Source organism: Amblyraja radiata, chromosome 13 (assembly GCF_010909765.2).
Source record: "Amblyraja radiata isolate CabotCenter1 chromosome 13, sAmbRad1.1.pri, whole genome shotgun sequence".
Lineage (NCBI taxonomy): Eukaryota > Metazoa > Chordata > Chondrichthyes > Rajiformes > Rajidae > Amblyraja > Amblyraja radiata.
The window spans coordinates 38,955,163-38,973,657 of NC_045968.1; the positions used below are offsets into that span (position 1 = coordinate 38,955,163).

General features: G+C 44.9%; 1 protein-coding gene across 2 annotated transcripts in view; it reads right to left on the bottom strand.

The window, feature by feature from the left end:
• Window positions 1-18,495, bottom strand: part of med12l (mediator complex subunit 12L) — a 586,849-nt gene that overhangs the window by 496,600 nt on the left and 71,754 nt on the right. For both annotated transcript variants that reach the window (XM_033031832.1, XM_033031831.1), the window contains exons 7-10: window positions 6,862-6,972; window positions 5,637-5,909; window positions 1,426-1,575; window positions 588-687 (exon numbers count right to left, since the gene is read on the bottom strand). In XM_033031832.1, the coding sequence (XP_032887723.1) occupies window positions 588-687; window positions 1,426-1,575; window positions 5,637-5,909; window positions 6,862-6,972 (634 nt within the window). The remainder of the gene's footprint in view (window positions 1-587; window positions 688-1,425; window positions 1,576-5,636; window positions 5,910-6,861; window positions 6,973-18,495) is intronic.

An 18,495-nucleotide genomic window follows, 5' to 3' on the forward strand; every position in this document is an offset into this window, starting at 1 on the left:
ACAGTCTTTCCGCTGACTGGATAGCACGCAACCAAAAAGCTTTACACTGCACCTCGGTGGCACAGCAGTAGAGTTGTTGCCTTACAGCGCAAGTGACACGGGTTCAATCCTGACTGCTGGTGCGATCTGTACGGAGTTTGTACGTTCTCCCCGTGACCCGCGTGGGTTTTCTCAGGGATCTGTGGTTTCCTCAAACACTCCAAAGACGTACAGGATTTGTAGACTAATTGGCATTGGTAAAATTGTAAATGGTCCCAAGTGTGTGTAGAACAGTGTTAGTGTGCGGGGATCACTGGTTGGCGTGGACTCGGTGGACCGAAGGGCTTGTTTCCGCGCTGCATCTCTAAACTAAAAACTAAACTAAACATGACAATAAACTAAACTTGAAGGGGAATCAGAAAACTTACAAGAAAAGGGCCAGTTTATCCATAAGGGCCGAGTGGCCTACTGCAGTGCTTCCAAAAGACATTAAAGTTTTCTTAGGTGGCAATTGAGACAATGATGCATCATTCAGAGGAGGAGGCTGAGAGAGCCACAAACTTTTCGCTTCCGCTGTATATTTTCCACTATACAAAATACAACTTTACCTGCAGTGGACTCCTGGCACTTGTCGAAAGACCACCGTACTTCCACCGCTCGTCCCCGCTGCTTGATCTGTTGCTCCACCTCGTAGATCTTGGCTCGGACCTGAAGCATTGAAGCAAGATTCAAGAGAGAACACAGGCGCAAGGTAGTGTGCAAGATACAGCGTGTATCTGTGTGTGTACACACCATATGCATGTATGTATAGGAAGGTACTGCAGATGCTGGTTTACACTGAAGATAGACGCAAAATGCTGGAGTAACTCAGCAGGTCAGGCGGAGAAAAGGAATAGGTGATATTTCGGGTCAGAAAAAGGATCTTGACCCAAAACGTCACCTTTTCCTTTTCTCCAGAGATGCTGTCTGACCCACTGAGTTACTCCAGCATTTTGTGTCTATCTTCTAAGCATGTATGTGTATGAACAGTGCGTGTGTATGTATAGGCATTTAAATGTGTCTACACACATATATACAGTATGTGTGTGTATATGCTTGTGTGTACATTCTCTTGTGACCATGTGGGTTTTCTCCGGGTGCTCCAGTTTCCTCCCGCACTCAAAGGACGTGCGGGTTTGAAGGTTGATTCTGTAAATTGTCCTTAGTGTATAGGATAGTACAAGTAAACAGGTGGTCGTTGGTCGGCGCTGACTGGTTGAGCCAATTGGGCCTCTTGCCATCCTGTGTCTCTAAACTAAACTAAAAAAACTAAGCAGTTTCCATGCATACTTGACCCTACAATTCCGGTTTTGTTCATCCATAAGCTCCCACCAATCCATCGAGTAATGCTAAATAAACCGGGTGGGAAATCAAACCAGCATGCCAGGCCGTTCTGCCCATCGTTACCTGCTGATTGAAGGTGGAACTTCCCCCTGGCATGGGTAAACACGAAGGAGCCACTTGGAGTAAATCAAGCGGTGAGCCAGGATTGTTGCTTTTGCTTTCGTTTGTGGAGTAATTCCACACCAAGGCACTGGGGCAACATAAAGTTATTGTCTGTGGAAAGAACAAAATCAGACTTTGTAGACGAATGACGACAGGTATTTACATAAGATTGAAAACTACTCTGCAATTGAACACAGAAAGCTGGAACAGAGGATCAACACTTTATCCTTTTCATGCTCACACCTGTCTTTTCAATCTTGGCCTTTGTCGAACAATCTGCCTGTCAAAAATCTCCCCTCGTCTGTGGAGGTATGGTGGCGCAGCGGTAGAGTTGCTGCCTTACAGCGCCTGAGACCAGAGATTGATCCTGACTACGGATGCTATCTGTGCAGTTTATATGATCCACCCCTGACCTGCGTGGGTTGTCTCCGGGAGCTCCGGTTTTCCCCCACACCCCAAAGAAGTACAGGTTTTGTAGGGTGTCAGGGGTTATGGAGAGAAGGTAGGAGAATGGGGTTAGGATGGAGAAATAGATCAACCATGATTGAATGGTGGAGTAGAGTTTGATGGGCCGAATGGCCTAATTCTGTCCCTATACTTATGACCTTATGTAGGTAAATTGGCTTGGTAACATTTCTAAATTGTCCCCAGTGCTGTGTAGAATAGTGTTAGTGTGCGGGGACTCGATGGGCTGATGGGCCTGTATCCAATGCTGTATCTCTAAAACCAAAATCTAAAACTGTGTTTACTTGTTACCGGCCTTGCTCTGTGCTGCCCCTCCTCCTTTCCAGCTCCCCTGCAATCAGTCTGATGAAGGGTTCTGACCAGAAATGCAGCCTATTCATGTTCTCCAGGGATGCTGCCTAACCTGCTGAGTTATGCTAGCATTATGTCTTTCTTTAGGATTATGAAATGGGTGATTTATTTCTCTATAAGCAACCCCCCAACCACCCCCCCCCCCCGCACCCCCCAACCTCCATCCTCAGGGGAGGGGTCCACACCATTAATTGAGGCAAATTCTCACAACAGAAATTGTCGAAATAATGCTCAAAATCCCAAGTGGCACTAAAGCAGCTGCACAAGAAAGCAGTGGAAATACGTATTAAAATATTACTTATATCCATGCAAGGAGTGAAAAAAAGAGGGAGAAGAATAAGAAATTGTGTGCATGTGCATGGGATGCAGGGGGAGATTTCCTCCCTAGACTTTAGAGCTACGGCGTGGGAACAGGCTCTTTGGCCCACTTAGTCCACGCCGACCAGCGATTGCCCTGTACACAAACACTATCCCACACACCAGGGACAATTTGACTTCTTTGTTTATCTATTAACCTACAAACCTACACATCTTTGGAGTGTGCGAGGAAACCAGAACACCCAAAGAAAACCCACACGGTCCCAGGGAGAACGTGCAAACACGGTACAATCAGCACCCGTAGACAGGATCGAACCTGGGTCTCTAGCATTGTAAGGCAGCAACTCTACCACTGCGCCATTGTGCAGCACCATACGTCTCCTCCTACATCCCATGTCTTATGATCTTGCCCAGGCCACCTCATTGTTCCATCAATGAGAAGATCGACCACTTTGTAAATGGGCACAAGAAAAATCCTCAAAAAAGGGAATCCTCAAATTCCAAAGATAAGCAACAAGGAGTTTAATTGAAAAAGTTTTTTTAAAAAGACGCAAAGTGTTGGAGTAACTCAGCGGGTCAGGCAGTATCTCTGGAAAACATGGAATAGATTGGGTAAATACACAGAATCTTTTACTCAGACTCGGGGAATCAAGAACCAAAGGACATAGGGTTAGGGTTAGGGTTAGGGTGAGGAGGGAGAGATTTTGCGAGGAACCCAAGGGGCAACTTTCTTTACACACAAAGGGAGGTAGGCATATGGAACGAACTGCCAGAGGAGGTTGTTGAGGCAGCTACTATCACAGCGTTTAAAAATCATTTCAACGCAGCTATAGGATTGGTTTAAGAGGGATATGAGCCACACACAGACAGGTGAGACTTGTGTAGATGGGGCATGTTGGTCGGCGTGGGCAGGTTGGGCCAAAGAGTCTGTTTCCACGCTGTATAACTCAAACTCTATAACATGTGCAGGAGCCATTTATGTTTATGCTAGCTACTGTTGGCATATTATATTATTTTGTCTGGATATATCTTGCAGTATTATTTTGGAGACTTGGGGGCGGTCATTAGATGCACAGAGGGGTATATACATATGGGCATAGTAGACAGGGAGTGGCAGACCAGGCACAGGGGTAGAGGGTATACAGTTCTCACCAGACCAGGGAGAACAGGCTTTACAACTTGTATGCAGAATAAGGAGAACCTGGCACATTCATCTCTTTGTTTGTACAACTACTTCAATAAAGAACCAACGGACATAACGGCTGGCAAATCTGTCCTATTTGGTCTGCGTAAGATCACTCCTACTGACCTGTGTAGTAATGGCAACGGAAAGTTGGACACTGGAGGAATTGGAACTAGGACAGGCAACATCTCTGGAGAACGTAGAACGTACAGTATCTATGTACACTATCTACAGTTCCTTGTTTCTAAGAAATAAATGTCATTAAATTGCATTCCTAATATTCCAGCAAAATTGATCATAATTTGCATTAACCAAAATAATTAAATAATAACTTTTGGGGAGATTATGCCCTGTCTGATTGATACGCAACTCCCAACTCTCAATGTGGGTGAGACTCCAGGCCCTCCGTAAGACACGATCCGAACATTGCTCTCAAATATCTCACCCCCAGTACACAGGGCATATTATCAGTCATCCTGTTACTAGATCAGAAATGCAGAGTCGCCCTTTATTTAAAGATGGCGCCCAACCCAGGCTAGTCTTTGTGTGCTCGTCACAGAAGTAGATCTGCAATCACACATTTCAATTACTTCACTATTTTAAACCACCACTCCAACAGCAGCATTTCTTATCATGTATCTGCACGTTGTAGATGACTCAATTGTAATCATGTATTGTCTTTCTGCTGACTGGTTAACACACAACAAAAGCTTTTCACTGTACCTCGGCACACGTGACAATAAACTAAATTCAAACTCAATTAGTTTTAGTTTAGAGATACAGCGTGGAAACCAGGCCCTCTGTACCACCGAGCCCACGCTGACCATCGATAATCTTTCTACACTAGTTCTATGGTATCCCACTTTTTCATCCACTCCCTACACACAAGGGCTTATAAATCTACAAACCTGCATGTCTTTTGGGTGTGGGTGGAAACATATGCGGTCACAGAGAGAACGTGCAAACACCACACAGGCAGCACCCAAGGTCAGGATTGAACCCGGGTCTCTGGCACGGTGAGGCAGCAATTCTACCAACCACTGTGCCACTCTAAATTATCCAGAATAGACTTTGACAATTTAAATCGCAAGGAGCATCTAATCTGGTTATTAAAACCAGGGATCAGTACACATTTCCAGATCAGGATCCATTGCTCTTTAAATTTGCCCAAATCACCCCCTTATACAAAGATTATGAACTTAAATACATGAGACTGCTAAAGTTGGGGAACGAAGGAATATTTCTTGCAGCTGCAGTGGGAAAAATGGATTCAGGTCGGGACCCTTCTTCTGACCGACATTAGCGGGGAGAAAGGAATCTTTCTTGCAGCAGCAGCATATAGGCTCATAAACTCAGACAAACACACAAACAATGTACTACACATCAGTGGAAAGAAAAGTGTAGGAAGGAACTGCAAATGCTGGTTTATATCAAAGATAGATACAAAACGCTGGTGTAACTCAGCAGTCAGGCAGCATCTCTGGAGAAAAAGAATAGGTGATGTTTCGGGTCAAAACCCTTCTTCAGTCTGAAAAAGTCTCCCGACCCAAAACATGACTAATTCATGAATAAGGTGACCAAAGAATAGGTGACATTTCGGATTGGGACCCTAAACATCACAAATTATTTTTCTCCAGAGATGCTGCCTGACCCGCTGAGTTACACCAGCGCTTTGTGTCTATCTTCAGTGGAAGGAAGAAGTGAGCAAAGAAAAACAAGACATTAGTGCAAAAATATCCAAAAACACACTCAAAAGCAAACACACTCAAAAAGCCTGGACAGGCAAAACCTTACAAAAACTTGTAGTTGCCATGCTGCAACGGAGTTCTGAAGTTTGGAGGGAACAATCACTCACCTGCAACATGCAACTGAGACCGTAAACTAAAGGACGATGCTGTGGACAGGAGTGGAAGTCCGAGAGGGCTGGCTGGACTGGACTCATGGCGGTGGTGGGAGCGGCAGGACTGGGAGCAGCCAGGGCTGGGTTATTGGAGCCAATGATCATATGTGGTGAATGTGCGGGAACAAGATTCGAGGAGCTTTCACTCAGAAGAGCCGAGAGCCTCCTGGCACAGAAATAAGCAAGGCGACGGGACAGGTAGGCCGACTGGACAAACTCTTCCGAATACTGAAACAAAGGAAAGTGGTCAGTCAGTGGTTGATCATCTTTTATAGAGTCACAGAATCATTGAGGCATACAGCGTGGAAACAGGCCATTCGGCCCAACTTGCCCACACTGACCAATGTGCCCCATCTACTAGTCTCACCTGCCTGTGTTTGGCCCATATCCCTCTAAACCTATCCTATCAATATACCTGTCTAAATGCTTCTTAAACATTGCAATAGTACTTGCCTCAACAACCTCCTCCGGCAACTCGTTCCATACACACACCACCCTTTGTGTAAAAAAGTTACCCCTCAGATTCCTATTAAATCTTTTCCCCTCTCACCTTAAACCTATGTCCTCAGATTCTCGGTTCCCCTACTCTGGGCAAGAAACATCAAGTTCTCAAGTAACATCGAGCCATTCTCCCTGCATTATTTTGCAATGCAAGAATTTCATTGTCCTTTATGGGACACATGACAAGAAACTCTCTTGACTTGACTTGACTTGATTCTTTTCACCTCCTGCTGGTGGAGATGCTGCCTCACAGCGCCGGAGACCCGGGTTCGATCCCGACCTTGGGTGCTGCCTGGGCAGAGTTTTCACTTCTCCCTTTGACCACGTGGGTTTACAAAGGACGTGCGGGTTTGTAGTTTAATTGGCCCTCTGTAAATTGCTGCACCACTGTCCCACCCCTATGTCTCATCCTATGTCCTTTGTCTTTTGATCTTGCCGAGGCCACCTCATTGTACCATCAATGAGAAGATCTATCACTTTGTGAATGGACACAAGGAGAATCCTCAAAAAAGGGAATCCTACCGCTACGCCACTGTGCCGGCCCTAAAGACAAATGGAGCTTGGTAAATAACCTGGTACTGAGAGGGCCAGCTGGTTATGTTAAATCATCTTTCTTTCTTCTACTTTATTACATAAGACTCAGCTTCACGGAGAAAGAGCAAACCCTCGGTCCGTTTACCTGAAGCATCAGAGGCAGTAGTAGCTTCAGCAGCTCATCATCGGCTGGTTTGACTTTCTCCAGAACTTCCAGGATCCAGGTCAAATATTCGTGTCTTTCCAACATCCCGTCCTGAAACAAGATGTGGCTGCAGATTAAAACGGGCCTCTCTTGAATAATTAGTGGTCATTTACAACTTACAACAAGAAACATGGACCACAACAAATACTTCGGAAATTTAGTCGGCGCAGTAGCACGGCGGTAGAGTTGCTGCCTTACAGCGCCAGAGATCCGGGTTCAATCCTGACCACGGGTGCTGTCTGTATGGAGTTTGCACATTCACGTCGTGACCTGCGTGGGTTTATTCCGGGTGCTGCAGTTTCCTCCCACACTCCAAAGACATACAGGTTTGTAGGTTAATTGGCTTTAGTATACATTGTAAATTGTTCCTACTGTGTAGGATAGTGCTAGTGCATGGGGATCGCTGGACAGTGCAGACACGGTGGGCCGAAGGGCCTGTTTCCGCACTGTATCTCTAAAAACTGAAATTGCACAAAATGGCGCCAGAAATGTGGATGTGGAGAGGATGATTCCACTAGTGGGAGAGTCGAGGACCAGAAGGCGCAGCCTCAGAATAAAAGGATGCACAAAGGAGATGAGGAAGGAATTTCTTTAGTCAGAGGGTAGTGAATCTGTTGAATTCATTGCCACAGACAGTTGGGGAGGCCGTCATTGAATATTTTTAAGGTGGGGATTGACAGATTCGTGATTAGTAGGCGGGTGTCAGGGGTTATGGGGAGAAGGCAGGTGAATTGGGATGAGAGGGAAAGATAGATCAGCCATGATTGAATGGCGGGGTAGACTTGATGGGCCAAATGGCTTAAGTCTGCTCATCACGTGGGAGGAAACATGTGCACACGGAGGAAATCCACACTGTCACGCGGAGAACGTACAAACTGCACAGACAGCACTCGTAGTCTGGATTGAGGTCTCTGACTCTGTAAGACAGCAACTCTACAGCTGCAACACTGTGCCGCCCTCTGATGCCTGCATTAAGGGGTAGTATTAGCGTCTCTCAAATGCTACTTTTATATCTGTTTCCACCATCACCCCTGGCATCGCGTTCCAGGCACCCATCACCTTCTGTGTAAAAAGCACCCTCTGAGAATCGGGGAAAAACCCACGCGGTCACGGGGAGAACGTCCAAACTCCGTACAGGCAGCGCCAGTAGTCAGGATCGAACCTGGGTCTGTGGACCTGTAAAGCAGCAACTCTCCCACTGCGCCACCCCAGGTGTTAAGCCAAGCATTGACAAGAAAATAATGGCCCACACTACACGAACGTTGTAATGTTAGTTGTTCAATCAAATACCTCGTTACGCTGTGGGGTCAACAATGGACTATCAAGGTTTAGACCCCAATTCCATAAATGGTGGTGAAATGTATAATGGTTCAATGGTTTATGTTAGCTTAGCAGACTTTAACAGCAGCAGCAACTCTGCACATTTCAGATCATTTGTCAATAAATACAACAGGATTTAAACAGAAACTATGAAAATATTCTGCAGGTCAGGTAGCATCTGTGGAAAATGAAGCAGGATTAATGTTTCAGGTTGATGACCCTTCAAGGAAAGAAAGCAGTTTTTTTAAAGAGATTGAGTGCTGGTGTAACTCAGCTGGTCAGGCAGCATCTCTGGAGAACATGGACAGGTGACTTTTCGGATTGGGAGCCTCCTCCAGACTCCTCCTTCTAGTTTGAAGAAGGGTGCTGACCCAAAATGTCACATATCCACGTTTTCCAGAGATGTTGCCTGCTCCGCTGAGATACTATAGACGCACAAATATTCTGCTAACCAAAACACAAAGTGCTGCAGAGAATAGACAATGCTTCGGGTTGGGAACCGTCTTCAGATGTGGTCAGTCTTCAGACCTTCAGGTTGCTCAGACCTGAAACTCCGCCGATCCATCCCCTCCACACCTGACCTGTTGAGTTCTTCCAGCACTTTGTGTTTTGCACATGATCCCAGCATCTGCAGTTCTTTGCATCTCCATTTTCAAACCAAACTGGCAAGACTCATTGTGCAAAGAGGTGGTCTGTTAGTTCCCTAATTTTCACTTCACTGAGCAATATTACTGACCAAGCTCCACAGAAGAATTAGGTCATACTGCTATGATCATATTGTGTCCTTAACTGAATCACAGCCAAAGGCTACTGAGAGGGGGTGCGATGAAAGAAAGTTTGTTGCCTGCTTGCTGGCTCAAAGACAGATTATGACATTTTATTTCTGCAAGTGTGAACAATGAGGGATTGTAATCCATGAAACCTGAAACCTTTAAAATGTATGTAGGTTCAATCAGTAACTATATAATATAGGTCCGCCATCGATTTTCCAGTAACTGGTGCTGCCTCCTTTAATCCGGACGAAATTACGATAGCGCATTTGAAATCCCCCAGGGAAGTCCCCCCGAAAACGTAGCATCTAGGCCAGGTGAGGCAGTTGATCTTGGCCTCATCGGGACTTCAACGCCGATCGGTGGGTCGAATTTACCCACTGCAGCCGGAGCTGTGGAACTCTTGCCCGGCCGTAGCCAGCAGATCCATCCCTACAGCCAACACCACGGCAACTCAGACAAATGCGTTTTGGCAAAACCTAAATCTAATCGAAAAAAGAGAAACAGCTCGGGTGTTAATAATAAGTCCTTCTTAACAGTTTGAAAAGGGGAACTGAAGCCAAAACTCCGACTTTAAGTCCCATTTGCTCGACAGCTGTGAGTTTCCAACTGATTTGCAATGCGTGCCATTTTACGCTACACAGGAACTTCTACATGAGGCATCAAGAACAGCTTCTGCCCCGCAGTTATCAGACTCAAACAGATCTCTGATAAGCTGAGGAGGTCATATAGTCATACATCCTGGAAACAGGCCCTTTGGCCCAACTTGCCCACACTGACCAACATGCCCCATCTACACTAGTTCCAACTGCCTACCTTTGGCCCGTAGCCCTCCAAACCTGTCCTATCCATGTACCTGTTGAAATGTTTCTTAAACGTTGTGATAGTACCTGCCTCAACTTCCTTCTCCAGCAGCTTGTTCCATATACCCACTATTCCAATCCGTAATGAATCTCTAAAGTCTAAAGTAAGGAATAGATTTACTGCATTTGAGGAGATGCTAACAAGGATGGTCCAAGAGGATTGTGCGCTGTCTATATAGTTTAGTTTAGAGATACAGCGCAGAAACAGGCACTTCAGCCCATTGAGTCAGTGCCGACCAGCGCACACTGACACTATCCAAAACACACTCTAGGGCCAAATTACAATTGCAGTGCATTCAGAAAGTATTCAGACCCCTTCAATCTTTACATATTTTGTTATGATACAACCTTATTCTAAAATGGATCAAATTCTTTTTTTCTTTAAATCATCAATCTACACACAAAACTCCAAAATAAAAAAGCAAAAACAGGTGTTTAGAAATTTTTGCAAAGTAATTAAAAATAACTGAAATATCACATTTACATAAGTATTCAGACCCTTTACTCAGTACTTTGTTGAGGCACCTTTGGCAGCGATTACAGTCTCAAGTCTTCTTGGGTATGACGTTACAAGCTTGGCACACCTGTACTTGGGTAATTTCTCCCATTCCTCTCTGCAGATCCTCTCAAGCTCTGTCAGGTTGGATGGGGAGCGTCGATGCACAGCTATTTTCAGGTCCCTCCAGAGATGTTCGATCGGGTTCAAGTCCGGGCTCTGCCTGGGCCACTCAATTCACAGACTTGTCACAAAGCCACTCCTGCATTGTCTTGGCTGTGTGCTTAGGGTTGTTGTCCTGTTGGGAGGTGAACCTCCACCCCAGTTTGAGGCCCAGAACGCTCTGGAGCAGGTTTTCATCAAGGTTCTCTCTGTACTTTGCTCCGTTCATCTTTCCCTCGATCCTGACTAGTCTCCCAGATCCTGCTGTTGAAAAACATCCCCACAGCATGATGCTACCACCACCATGCTTCACCTAGGTATGGTATTGGCCAGGTGATGAGCGGTGCCTGGTTTCCTCCAGACGTGACGCTTAGCATTCAGGCCAAAGAGTTCAATCTTGGTTTCATCAGACTAGCTAATCTTGTTTCTCGTGGTCTGTGAGTCCTTTAGGTGCTTTTTGGCAAACTCCAAGTGGGCTGTCATGTGCCTTTAACTGAGAAGTGGCTTCCATCTGGCCACTCTGCCATAAAGGCCTGATTGGTGGAGTGCTGCAGATATAGTTGTCCTTCTGGAAGGTTCTCCCATCTCCACAGAGGAACAGGAGCTCTGTCAGAGTGACCATCGGGTTTTTGGTCATCTCCCTGACCAAGGCCCTTCTCCCCCGATTGCTCAGTTTGGCCGGGCGGCCAGCTCTATGAAGAGTCCTGGTGGTTCCAAGGTTTTTCCATTTAAGAATGGCGCAGGCCACTGTGCTGTTCGGGACCTGCAATGCTGCAGAAATTGTTTTATACCCTTCCCCAGATCTGTGTCTCGACACAATCCTGTCTCGGAGGTCTACGGACAATTTTGAGTGGGTCTGAATACTTATGTAGATGTGATATTTCAGTGATTTCCTTTTAATTACTTTGCAAAAATTTCTAAAAACCTGTTATCGCTTCTTCATTCTGGGGTATTGTGTGTAGACTGATGATTAAAAAAATGAATTTAATCCATTTTAAAATAAGGATGTAACGTAACAAAATGTGAAAAAAGTGAAGGGGTCTGAATACTTTCTGTATGCACTGTATACCAAGCCAATTAGCCAACAAACCTGTATGTCTTTGGAGTGTGGAGGGAAACCCGAGCTCCAGGAGAAAACCCATGCAGGTCACGGGTAGAACATACAAACTCCGTACAGACAGCACTTGTAGTCAGGTTTGAACCCTGGTCCCTGGCGCTGTCTGAACCCTGGTCCCTGTAGGGCAATAACTCTACCATTGCGCCATCATGCCACCCAATAGAGTGAAAGGGGAGGTGAATACCAAAGTTAAAGTGTTGTATATGAATATGTGAAGTATAAGAAATAAAATGGATGAGCTTGAGGCACATTTAGAAATTGGCAAGTATGATGTTGTGGGAATTACAGAGACATGGCTGCAAGAGGGCCAGGGCTGGGAACTGAATATTCAGGGGTATACGTCCTATCGACAAGACAGACAGGTGGGCAGAGGGGGTGGGGTAGCTCTGTTGGTAAGGAATGAAATTCTGTCCCTTGCGGGGGGTGACATAGAATCAGGAAATGTAGAATCAGTATGGATAGAACTGAAGAATTGTACGGGTAAAAAGACCCTAATGGGAGTCATCTACAGGCCCCCAAACAGTAGCCTGGATATAGGGTGCAAGTTGAATCAAGAGTTAAAATTGGCATGTCGCAAATGTAATACTACAGTGGTTATGGGAGATTTCAACATGCAGATAGATTGGGAAAATCAGGTTGGTACTGGACCCCAAGAAAGGGAGTTTGTGGAGTATCTCCGAGATGGATTCTTAGAGCAGCTTGTCCTGGAGCCTACCAGTGAGAAGGCAATTCTGGATTTAGTGTTGTGTAACACACCGGATTTGATAAGGGAACTCAAGATAAAGGAGCCATTAGGAGGTAGTGACCATAATGGAAAGGAAGGACATTAGTTTGGAGGATGTGGAAGCGGTATGGGTAGAGCTACGAAACACTAAGGGGCAGAAAATGCTGGTGGGTGTTGTGTACAGGCCACCTAACAGTAGTAGTGAAGTTGGAGATGGTATCAAACAGGAAATTAGAAATGCGTGCTACAAAGGCAAAACCGTTATAATGGGTGACTTCAATCTACATATAGATTGGGTGAATCAAATTGGCAGGGGTGCTGAGGAAGAGGATTTCTTGGAATGTATGCGGGATAGTTATCTAAATCAACATGTAGAGGAACCAACGAGAGAGCAGGCTATTTTAGACTGGGTATTGAGTAATGAGGAAGGGTTAGTTAGCAGTCTTGTTGTACGTGCCCCCTTGGGCAAGAGTGACCATAATATGGTTGAGTTCTTCATTAGGATGGAGAGTGACATTGTTAATTCAGAAACAATGGTTCTGAACTTAAAGAAAGGTAACTTTGAGGGTATGAGACGTGAATTGGCCAAGATTGACTGGCAATTAATTCTAAAAGAGTTGACGGTGGATATGCAATGGAAGACATTTAAAGACTGCATGGATGAACTACAAAAATTGTTCATCCCAGTTTGGCAAAAGAATAAATCAGGGAAGGTAGTGCATCCGTGGATAACAAGGGAAATCAGGGATAGTATCAAAGCGAAGGATGATGCGTACAAATTAGCCAGAAAAAGCAGCATACCGGAGGACTGGGAGAAATTCAGAGACCAGCAGAGGAGGACAAAGGGCTTAATTAGGAAAGGAAAAATAGATTATGAAAGAAAACTGGCAGGGAACATAAAAACTGACTGCAAAAGTTTTTATAGATATGTGAAAAGAAAGAGATTAGTTAAAACAAATGTAGGTCCCTTGCAGTCAGAAACAGGTGAGTTGATCATGGGGAACAAGGATATGGCGGACCAATTGAATAACTACTTTGGTTCCGTCTTCACTAAGGAAGACATAAATAATCTGCCGGAAATAGCAGGGGACTTTTACAGAGTTAAGGATAATTATACACTTGCTAAACTATCTTCAACTATAGGCATCATGCTGTAAATTTGAAGACCACTAATACTGCTGAGGAAAAAGAGGAAAGTGGCAATGAATTCACACCAGAATGTTAAACTGAAACCTGTGAATGTAATAAAGTCCCGCAACAGAATGACAAAGGTCAACATGCCCAGGGGTCAAAGGAGTTGGAGGAATTGAGTGAAATCCAGGTTAGCCGGGAAGTGATGGTGGGTAAATTGAATGGATTAAAGGCCGATAAATCCCCAGGGCCAGATAGGCTGCATTCCAGAGTACTTAAGGAAGTAGCTCCAGAAATAGTGGATGCATTAGTAATAATCTTTCAAAACTCTTTAGATTCTGGAGTAGTTCCTGAGGATTGGCGGGTAGCAAACGTAACCCCACTTTTTAAGAAGGGAGGGAGAGAGAAAACGGGGAATTACAGACCAGTTAGTCTAACATCGGTAGTGGGGAAACTGCTAGAGTCAGTTATTAAAGATGGGATAGCAGCACATTTGGAAAGTGGTGAAATCATTGGACAAAGTCAGCATGGATTTACAAAAGGTAAATCATGTCTGACGAATCTTATAGAATTTTTCGAGGATGTAACTAGTAGCGTGGATAGGGGAGAACCAGTGGATGTGGTGTATCTGGACTTCCAGAAGGCTTTCGACAAGGTCCCACATAAGAGATTAGTATACAAACTTAAAGCACACGGCATTGGGGGTTCAGTATTGATGTGGATAGAGAACTGGCTGGCAAACAGGAAGCAAAGAGTAGGAGTAAACGGGTCCTTTTCACAATGGCAGGCAGTGACTAGTGGGGTACCGCAAGGCTCAGTGCTGGGACCCCAGCTATTTACAATATATATTAATGATCTGGATGAGGGAATTGAAGGCAATATCTCCAAGTTTGCAGATGACACTAAGCTGGGGGGCAGTGTTAGCTGTGAGGAGGATGCTAGGAGACTGCAAGGTGACTTGGATAGGCTGGGTGAGTGGGCAAATGTTTGGCAGATGCAGTATAATGTGGATAAATGTGAGGTTATCCATTTTGGTGGCAAAAACAGGAAAGCAGACTATTATCTAAATGGTGGCCGACTAGGAAAAGGGGAGATGCAGCGAGACCTGGGTGTCATGGTACACCAGTCATTGAAAGTAGTCATGCAGGTGCAGCAGGCAGTGAAGAAAGCGAATGGTATGTTAGCTTTCATAGCAAAAGGATTTGAGTATAGGAGCAGGGAGGTTCTACTGCAGTTGTGCAGGGTCTTGGTGAGACCACACCTGGAGTATTGCGTACAGTTTTGGTCTCCAAATCTGAGGAAGGACATTATTGCCATAGAGGGAGTGCAGAGAAGGTTCACCAGACTGATTCCTGGGATGTCAGGACTGTCTTATGAAGAAAGACTGGATAGACTTGGTTTATACTCTCTAGAATTTAGGAGATTGAGAGGGGATCTTATAGAAACTTACAAAATTCTTAAGGGGTTGGTTCAGGCTAGATGTAGGAAGATTGCTCCCGATGTTGGGGAAGTCCAGGACAAGGGGTCACAGCTTAAGGATAAGGGGGAAATCCTTTAAAACCGAGATGAGAAAAACCTTTTTCACACAGAGAGTGGTGAATCTCTGGAACTCTCTGCCACAGAGGGTAGTCGAGGCCAGTTCATTGGCTATATTTAAGAGGGAGTTAGATGTGGCCCTTGTGGCTAAGGGGATCAGAGGGTATGGAGAGAAGGCAGGTACAGGATACTGAGTTAGATGATCAGCCATGATCATATTGAATGGCGGTGCAGGCTCGAAGGGCCGAATGGCCTACTCCTGCACCTAATTTCTATGTTTCTATGTTTTTATATGATAAATTTTAACCTACAATTTGAGAGGGAGAAGGAAAATCGGAAGTGTCAGTATTACAGTTGAGCAAAGGGGACTATGGAGGCATGAGGGAGGAGCTGGCCAAAATTGGCTGGAAAGAGACCCTAGCAGGGATGACAGTGGAACAACAATGGCAGGTATTTCTAGGAATAATACAGGTGCAGGATCAGTTAATTCCAAAGAGGAAGAAAGATTCTAAGGGGAGTAAGAGGCGACCGTGGCTGACAAGGGAAGTTAAGGACATTATAAAAATAAAGAGAAGTATAACATAGCAAAGTTGAGCGGGAAGCCAGAGAATTGGGAAACTTTTAAAGAGCAACAGAAGATAACTAAAAGGGCAATACAGGGAGAAAAGATGAGGTACGAAGGTAAGCTACCCAAACATATAGTCCCACATAGGAGATTAGTGGGCAACATTAGAGCACAAGGAGGATAATAAATGCTTCTTTAGGTATGTGAAGAGCAAAAAATTAGTTAAGACAAATGTGTGTCCCTTGAAGACAGAAAGAGGTGAATTTATTATGGGGAACAAGGAAACAGGTACTTTGGATCTGTCTTCACTAAAGAAGACACAAACAATCTCCCAGATGTACTAGTGGCCAGAGGATCTATGGTGACGGAGAAACTGAATGAAATTCATATTAGGCAGGAAATGGTATTGGGTAGACTGATGGGACTGAAGGATGATGAATCTCCAGGGCCTGATGGTCTGCATCCCAGTGTACTTAAGGAAGTGGCTCTAGAAATCATGAACGCATTGGTGATCATTTTCCAATGTTCTATAGATTCAGGATCAGTTCCTGTGTATTGGAGTGTAGCTAATGTTATCCCACTTTTTAAGAAAGGAGAGAGTGAGAAAACAGGGAATTATAGACCAGTTAGCCTGACATCGGTGGTGGGGAAGATGCTGGAGTCAAGTATAAAAGATGAAATAGTGGTACATTTGGATAGCAGTAACAGGCTTGGTCCAAGTCAGCATGGATTTACAAAGAGGAAATCATGCTTGACTAATCTGCTGGAATTTTTTGAGGATGTAACTAGGAAAATGGACAAGGGAGAGCCAGTGGATGTAGTGTACCTGGACTTTCAGAAAGCATTTGATAAGGTCCCACATAGGAGTTTAGTGGGCAACATTAGAGCACATGGTATTGGGGGTAGGGTACTGACATGGATAGAACATTGGTTGGCAGACAGGAAACAAAGAAGAGGGATTAACAGGTCCCTTTCAGAATGGCAGGCAGTGACTAGTGGGGTACCGCAAGGCTCGGTGCTAGGACCGCAGCTATTTACAAAATACATTAATGATTTAGGGGAAGGGATTAAAAGTAACATCAGCAATTTGCAGATGACACAAAGCTGGGTGGCAGTGTGAACTGTGAGTAGAATGCTATGAGGAGGCAGGGTGACTTGGACAGGTTGGGTGAGTGGGCAGTTGCATGGCAAATGCAGTTTAATGTGGATGAATGTGAGGTTATCCACTTTGGTGGCAAGAACAGGAAGGCAGATTATTATCTGAATGGTGTAAAGTTAGGAAAATGTGACGTACAACAAGATCTGGGTGTCCATGTTCATCAGTCACTGAAAGTAAGCATGCAGGTACAGCAGGCAGTGAAGAAAGCTGATGGCATGTTGGCCTTCATAACAAGAGGAGTTGAGTATAGGAGCAAAGAGGTCCTGCAGTTGTACAGGGCCCTAGTGAGACCACACCTGGAGTATTATGTGCAGTTTTGGTCTCCAAATTTGAGGAAGGACATTCTTGTTGTTGAGGGAGTGCAGCGTAGGTTCACAAGGTTAATTCCCGGGATGGCGGGACTGTCATATGTTGATAGAATGGAGCGGCTGGGCTTGTATAAACTGGAATTTAGAAGGATGAGAAGGGATCTTATTGAAACATATAAGATTATTAAGGAATTGGACACGCTAGAGGCAGGAAACATGTTCCCGATGTTGGGGGAGTCCAAAACCAGGGCCATAGTTTAAGAATAAGGGGTAAGCCATTTAGAATGGAGATGAGGAAAAACTTTTTCATCCAGAGAGTTGTGAATCTGTGGAGTTCTCTGCCTCTGCAGGCAGTGGAGGGCAATTCTCTGGATGCTTGCAAGAGAGACTTAGATAGCCCTCTTAAAGATAGCGGAGTCAAGGGATATGGGGAGAAGGCAGGAACTGGGTACTGATTGTGGATGATCAGCAATGATCACAGTGAATGGCGGTGCTGGCTCGAAAAGCCGAATGGCCTACTCCTGCACCTATTGTCAATTGTAGTCTATGCAAATTGTAACAAAGCTTTTGACAAGGTCCCAGAGACTAAGTTGGTCAAATAAAGGCAGCGCCCACAGAATCCCTGTGGAGGGAATGTTCAGGCGATGTTTCGGGACGGAACCTTTCTTCAGACCCCACAGTGGGTGGAGATAGAACTGGAGAAAGGCCTGAAGAAGATTCCAGATCCAAAACGTTGCCTATTCATGTCCTCCATAGATGCTGCCTGACCCGTTGAGTTACTCCAGCACTGTGTTTAATACAAAATATAAGCCATCTCACTCACAGGGCTCTCATTAAAGTGCTGGAGTGTTGAATTAGGATGGGCAGTAACTAGTACAGCCTCACCAGGCTGAATGGCTTCTTTACGTATCCGAAATCTTCTGCGATTCCCCTACCTCTGCAAGTACTCTGTCAGAGCAGGCTAGGTTGCCATGGTTTGATCACAGATTCGTGACAATACAGAAGATAAAAGACAGGAGGTGAATAAAATCATATTTGCATTTAAAATTATTTTGGATTTACACGCAAGACGCCCGCGCAAAGGGGCATGCTCTCTCCATTTTAACCACTCCATTCCCTCCTAAAATCCCAGTTACTAGGCGAGAATCTTTCCCCAAGGACACCTACAGTGTGTGTTCATCACCTTTGTGTGCCATTGAAAAGTTAACCAGTTTAATTAAATTCCATACGCAGGAAAAATCATTAAACAGCCAAATTTATACAACAACGTGTACTCTGAAAGTAAAAAAAAAATTAACGTCACAAAGTGCTGGAGTAACTCAGTGGGTCAGGCAGCATCTCTGGAGAACATGGATAGGTAACATTTCGGGTCGTGACCTTTTTTCAGAGATCTATGTTCTCCAGAGATGCTGCCTGACCTTTA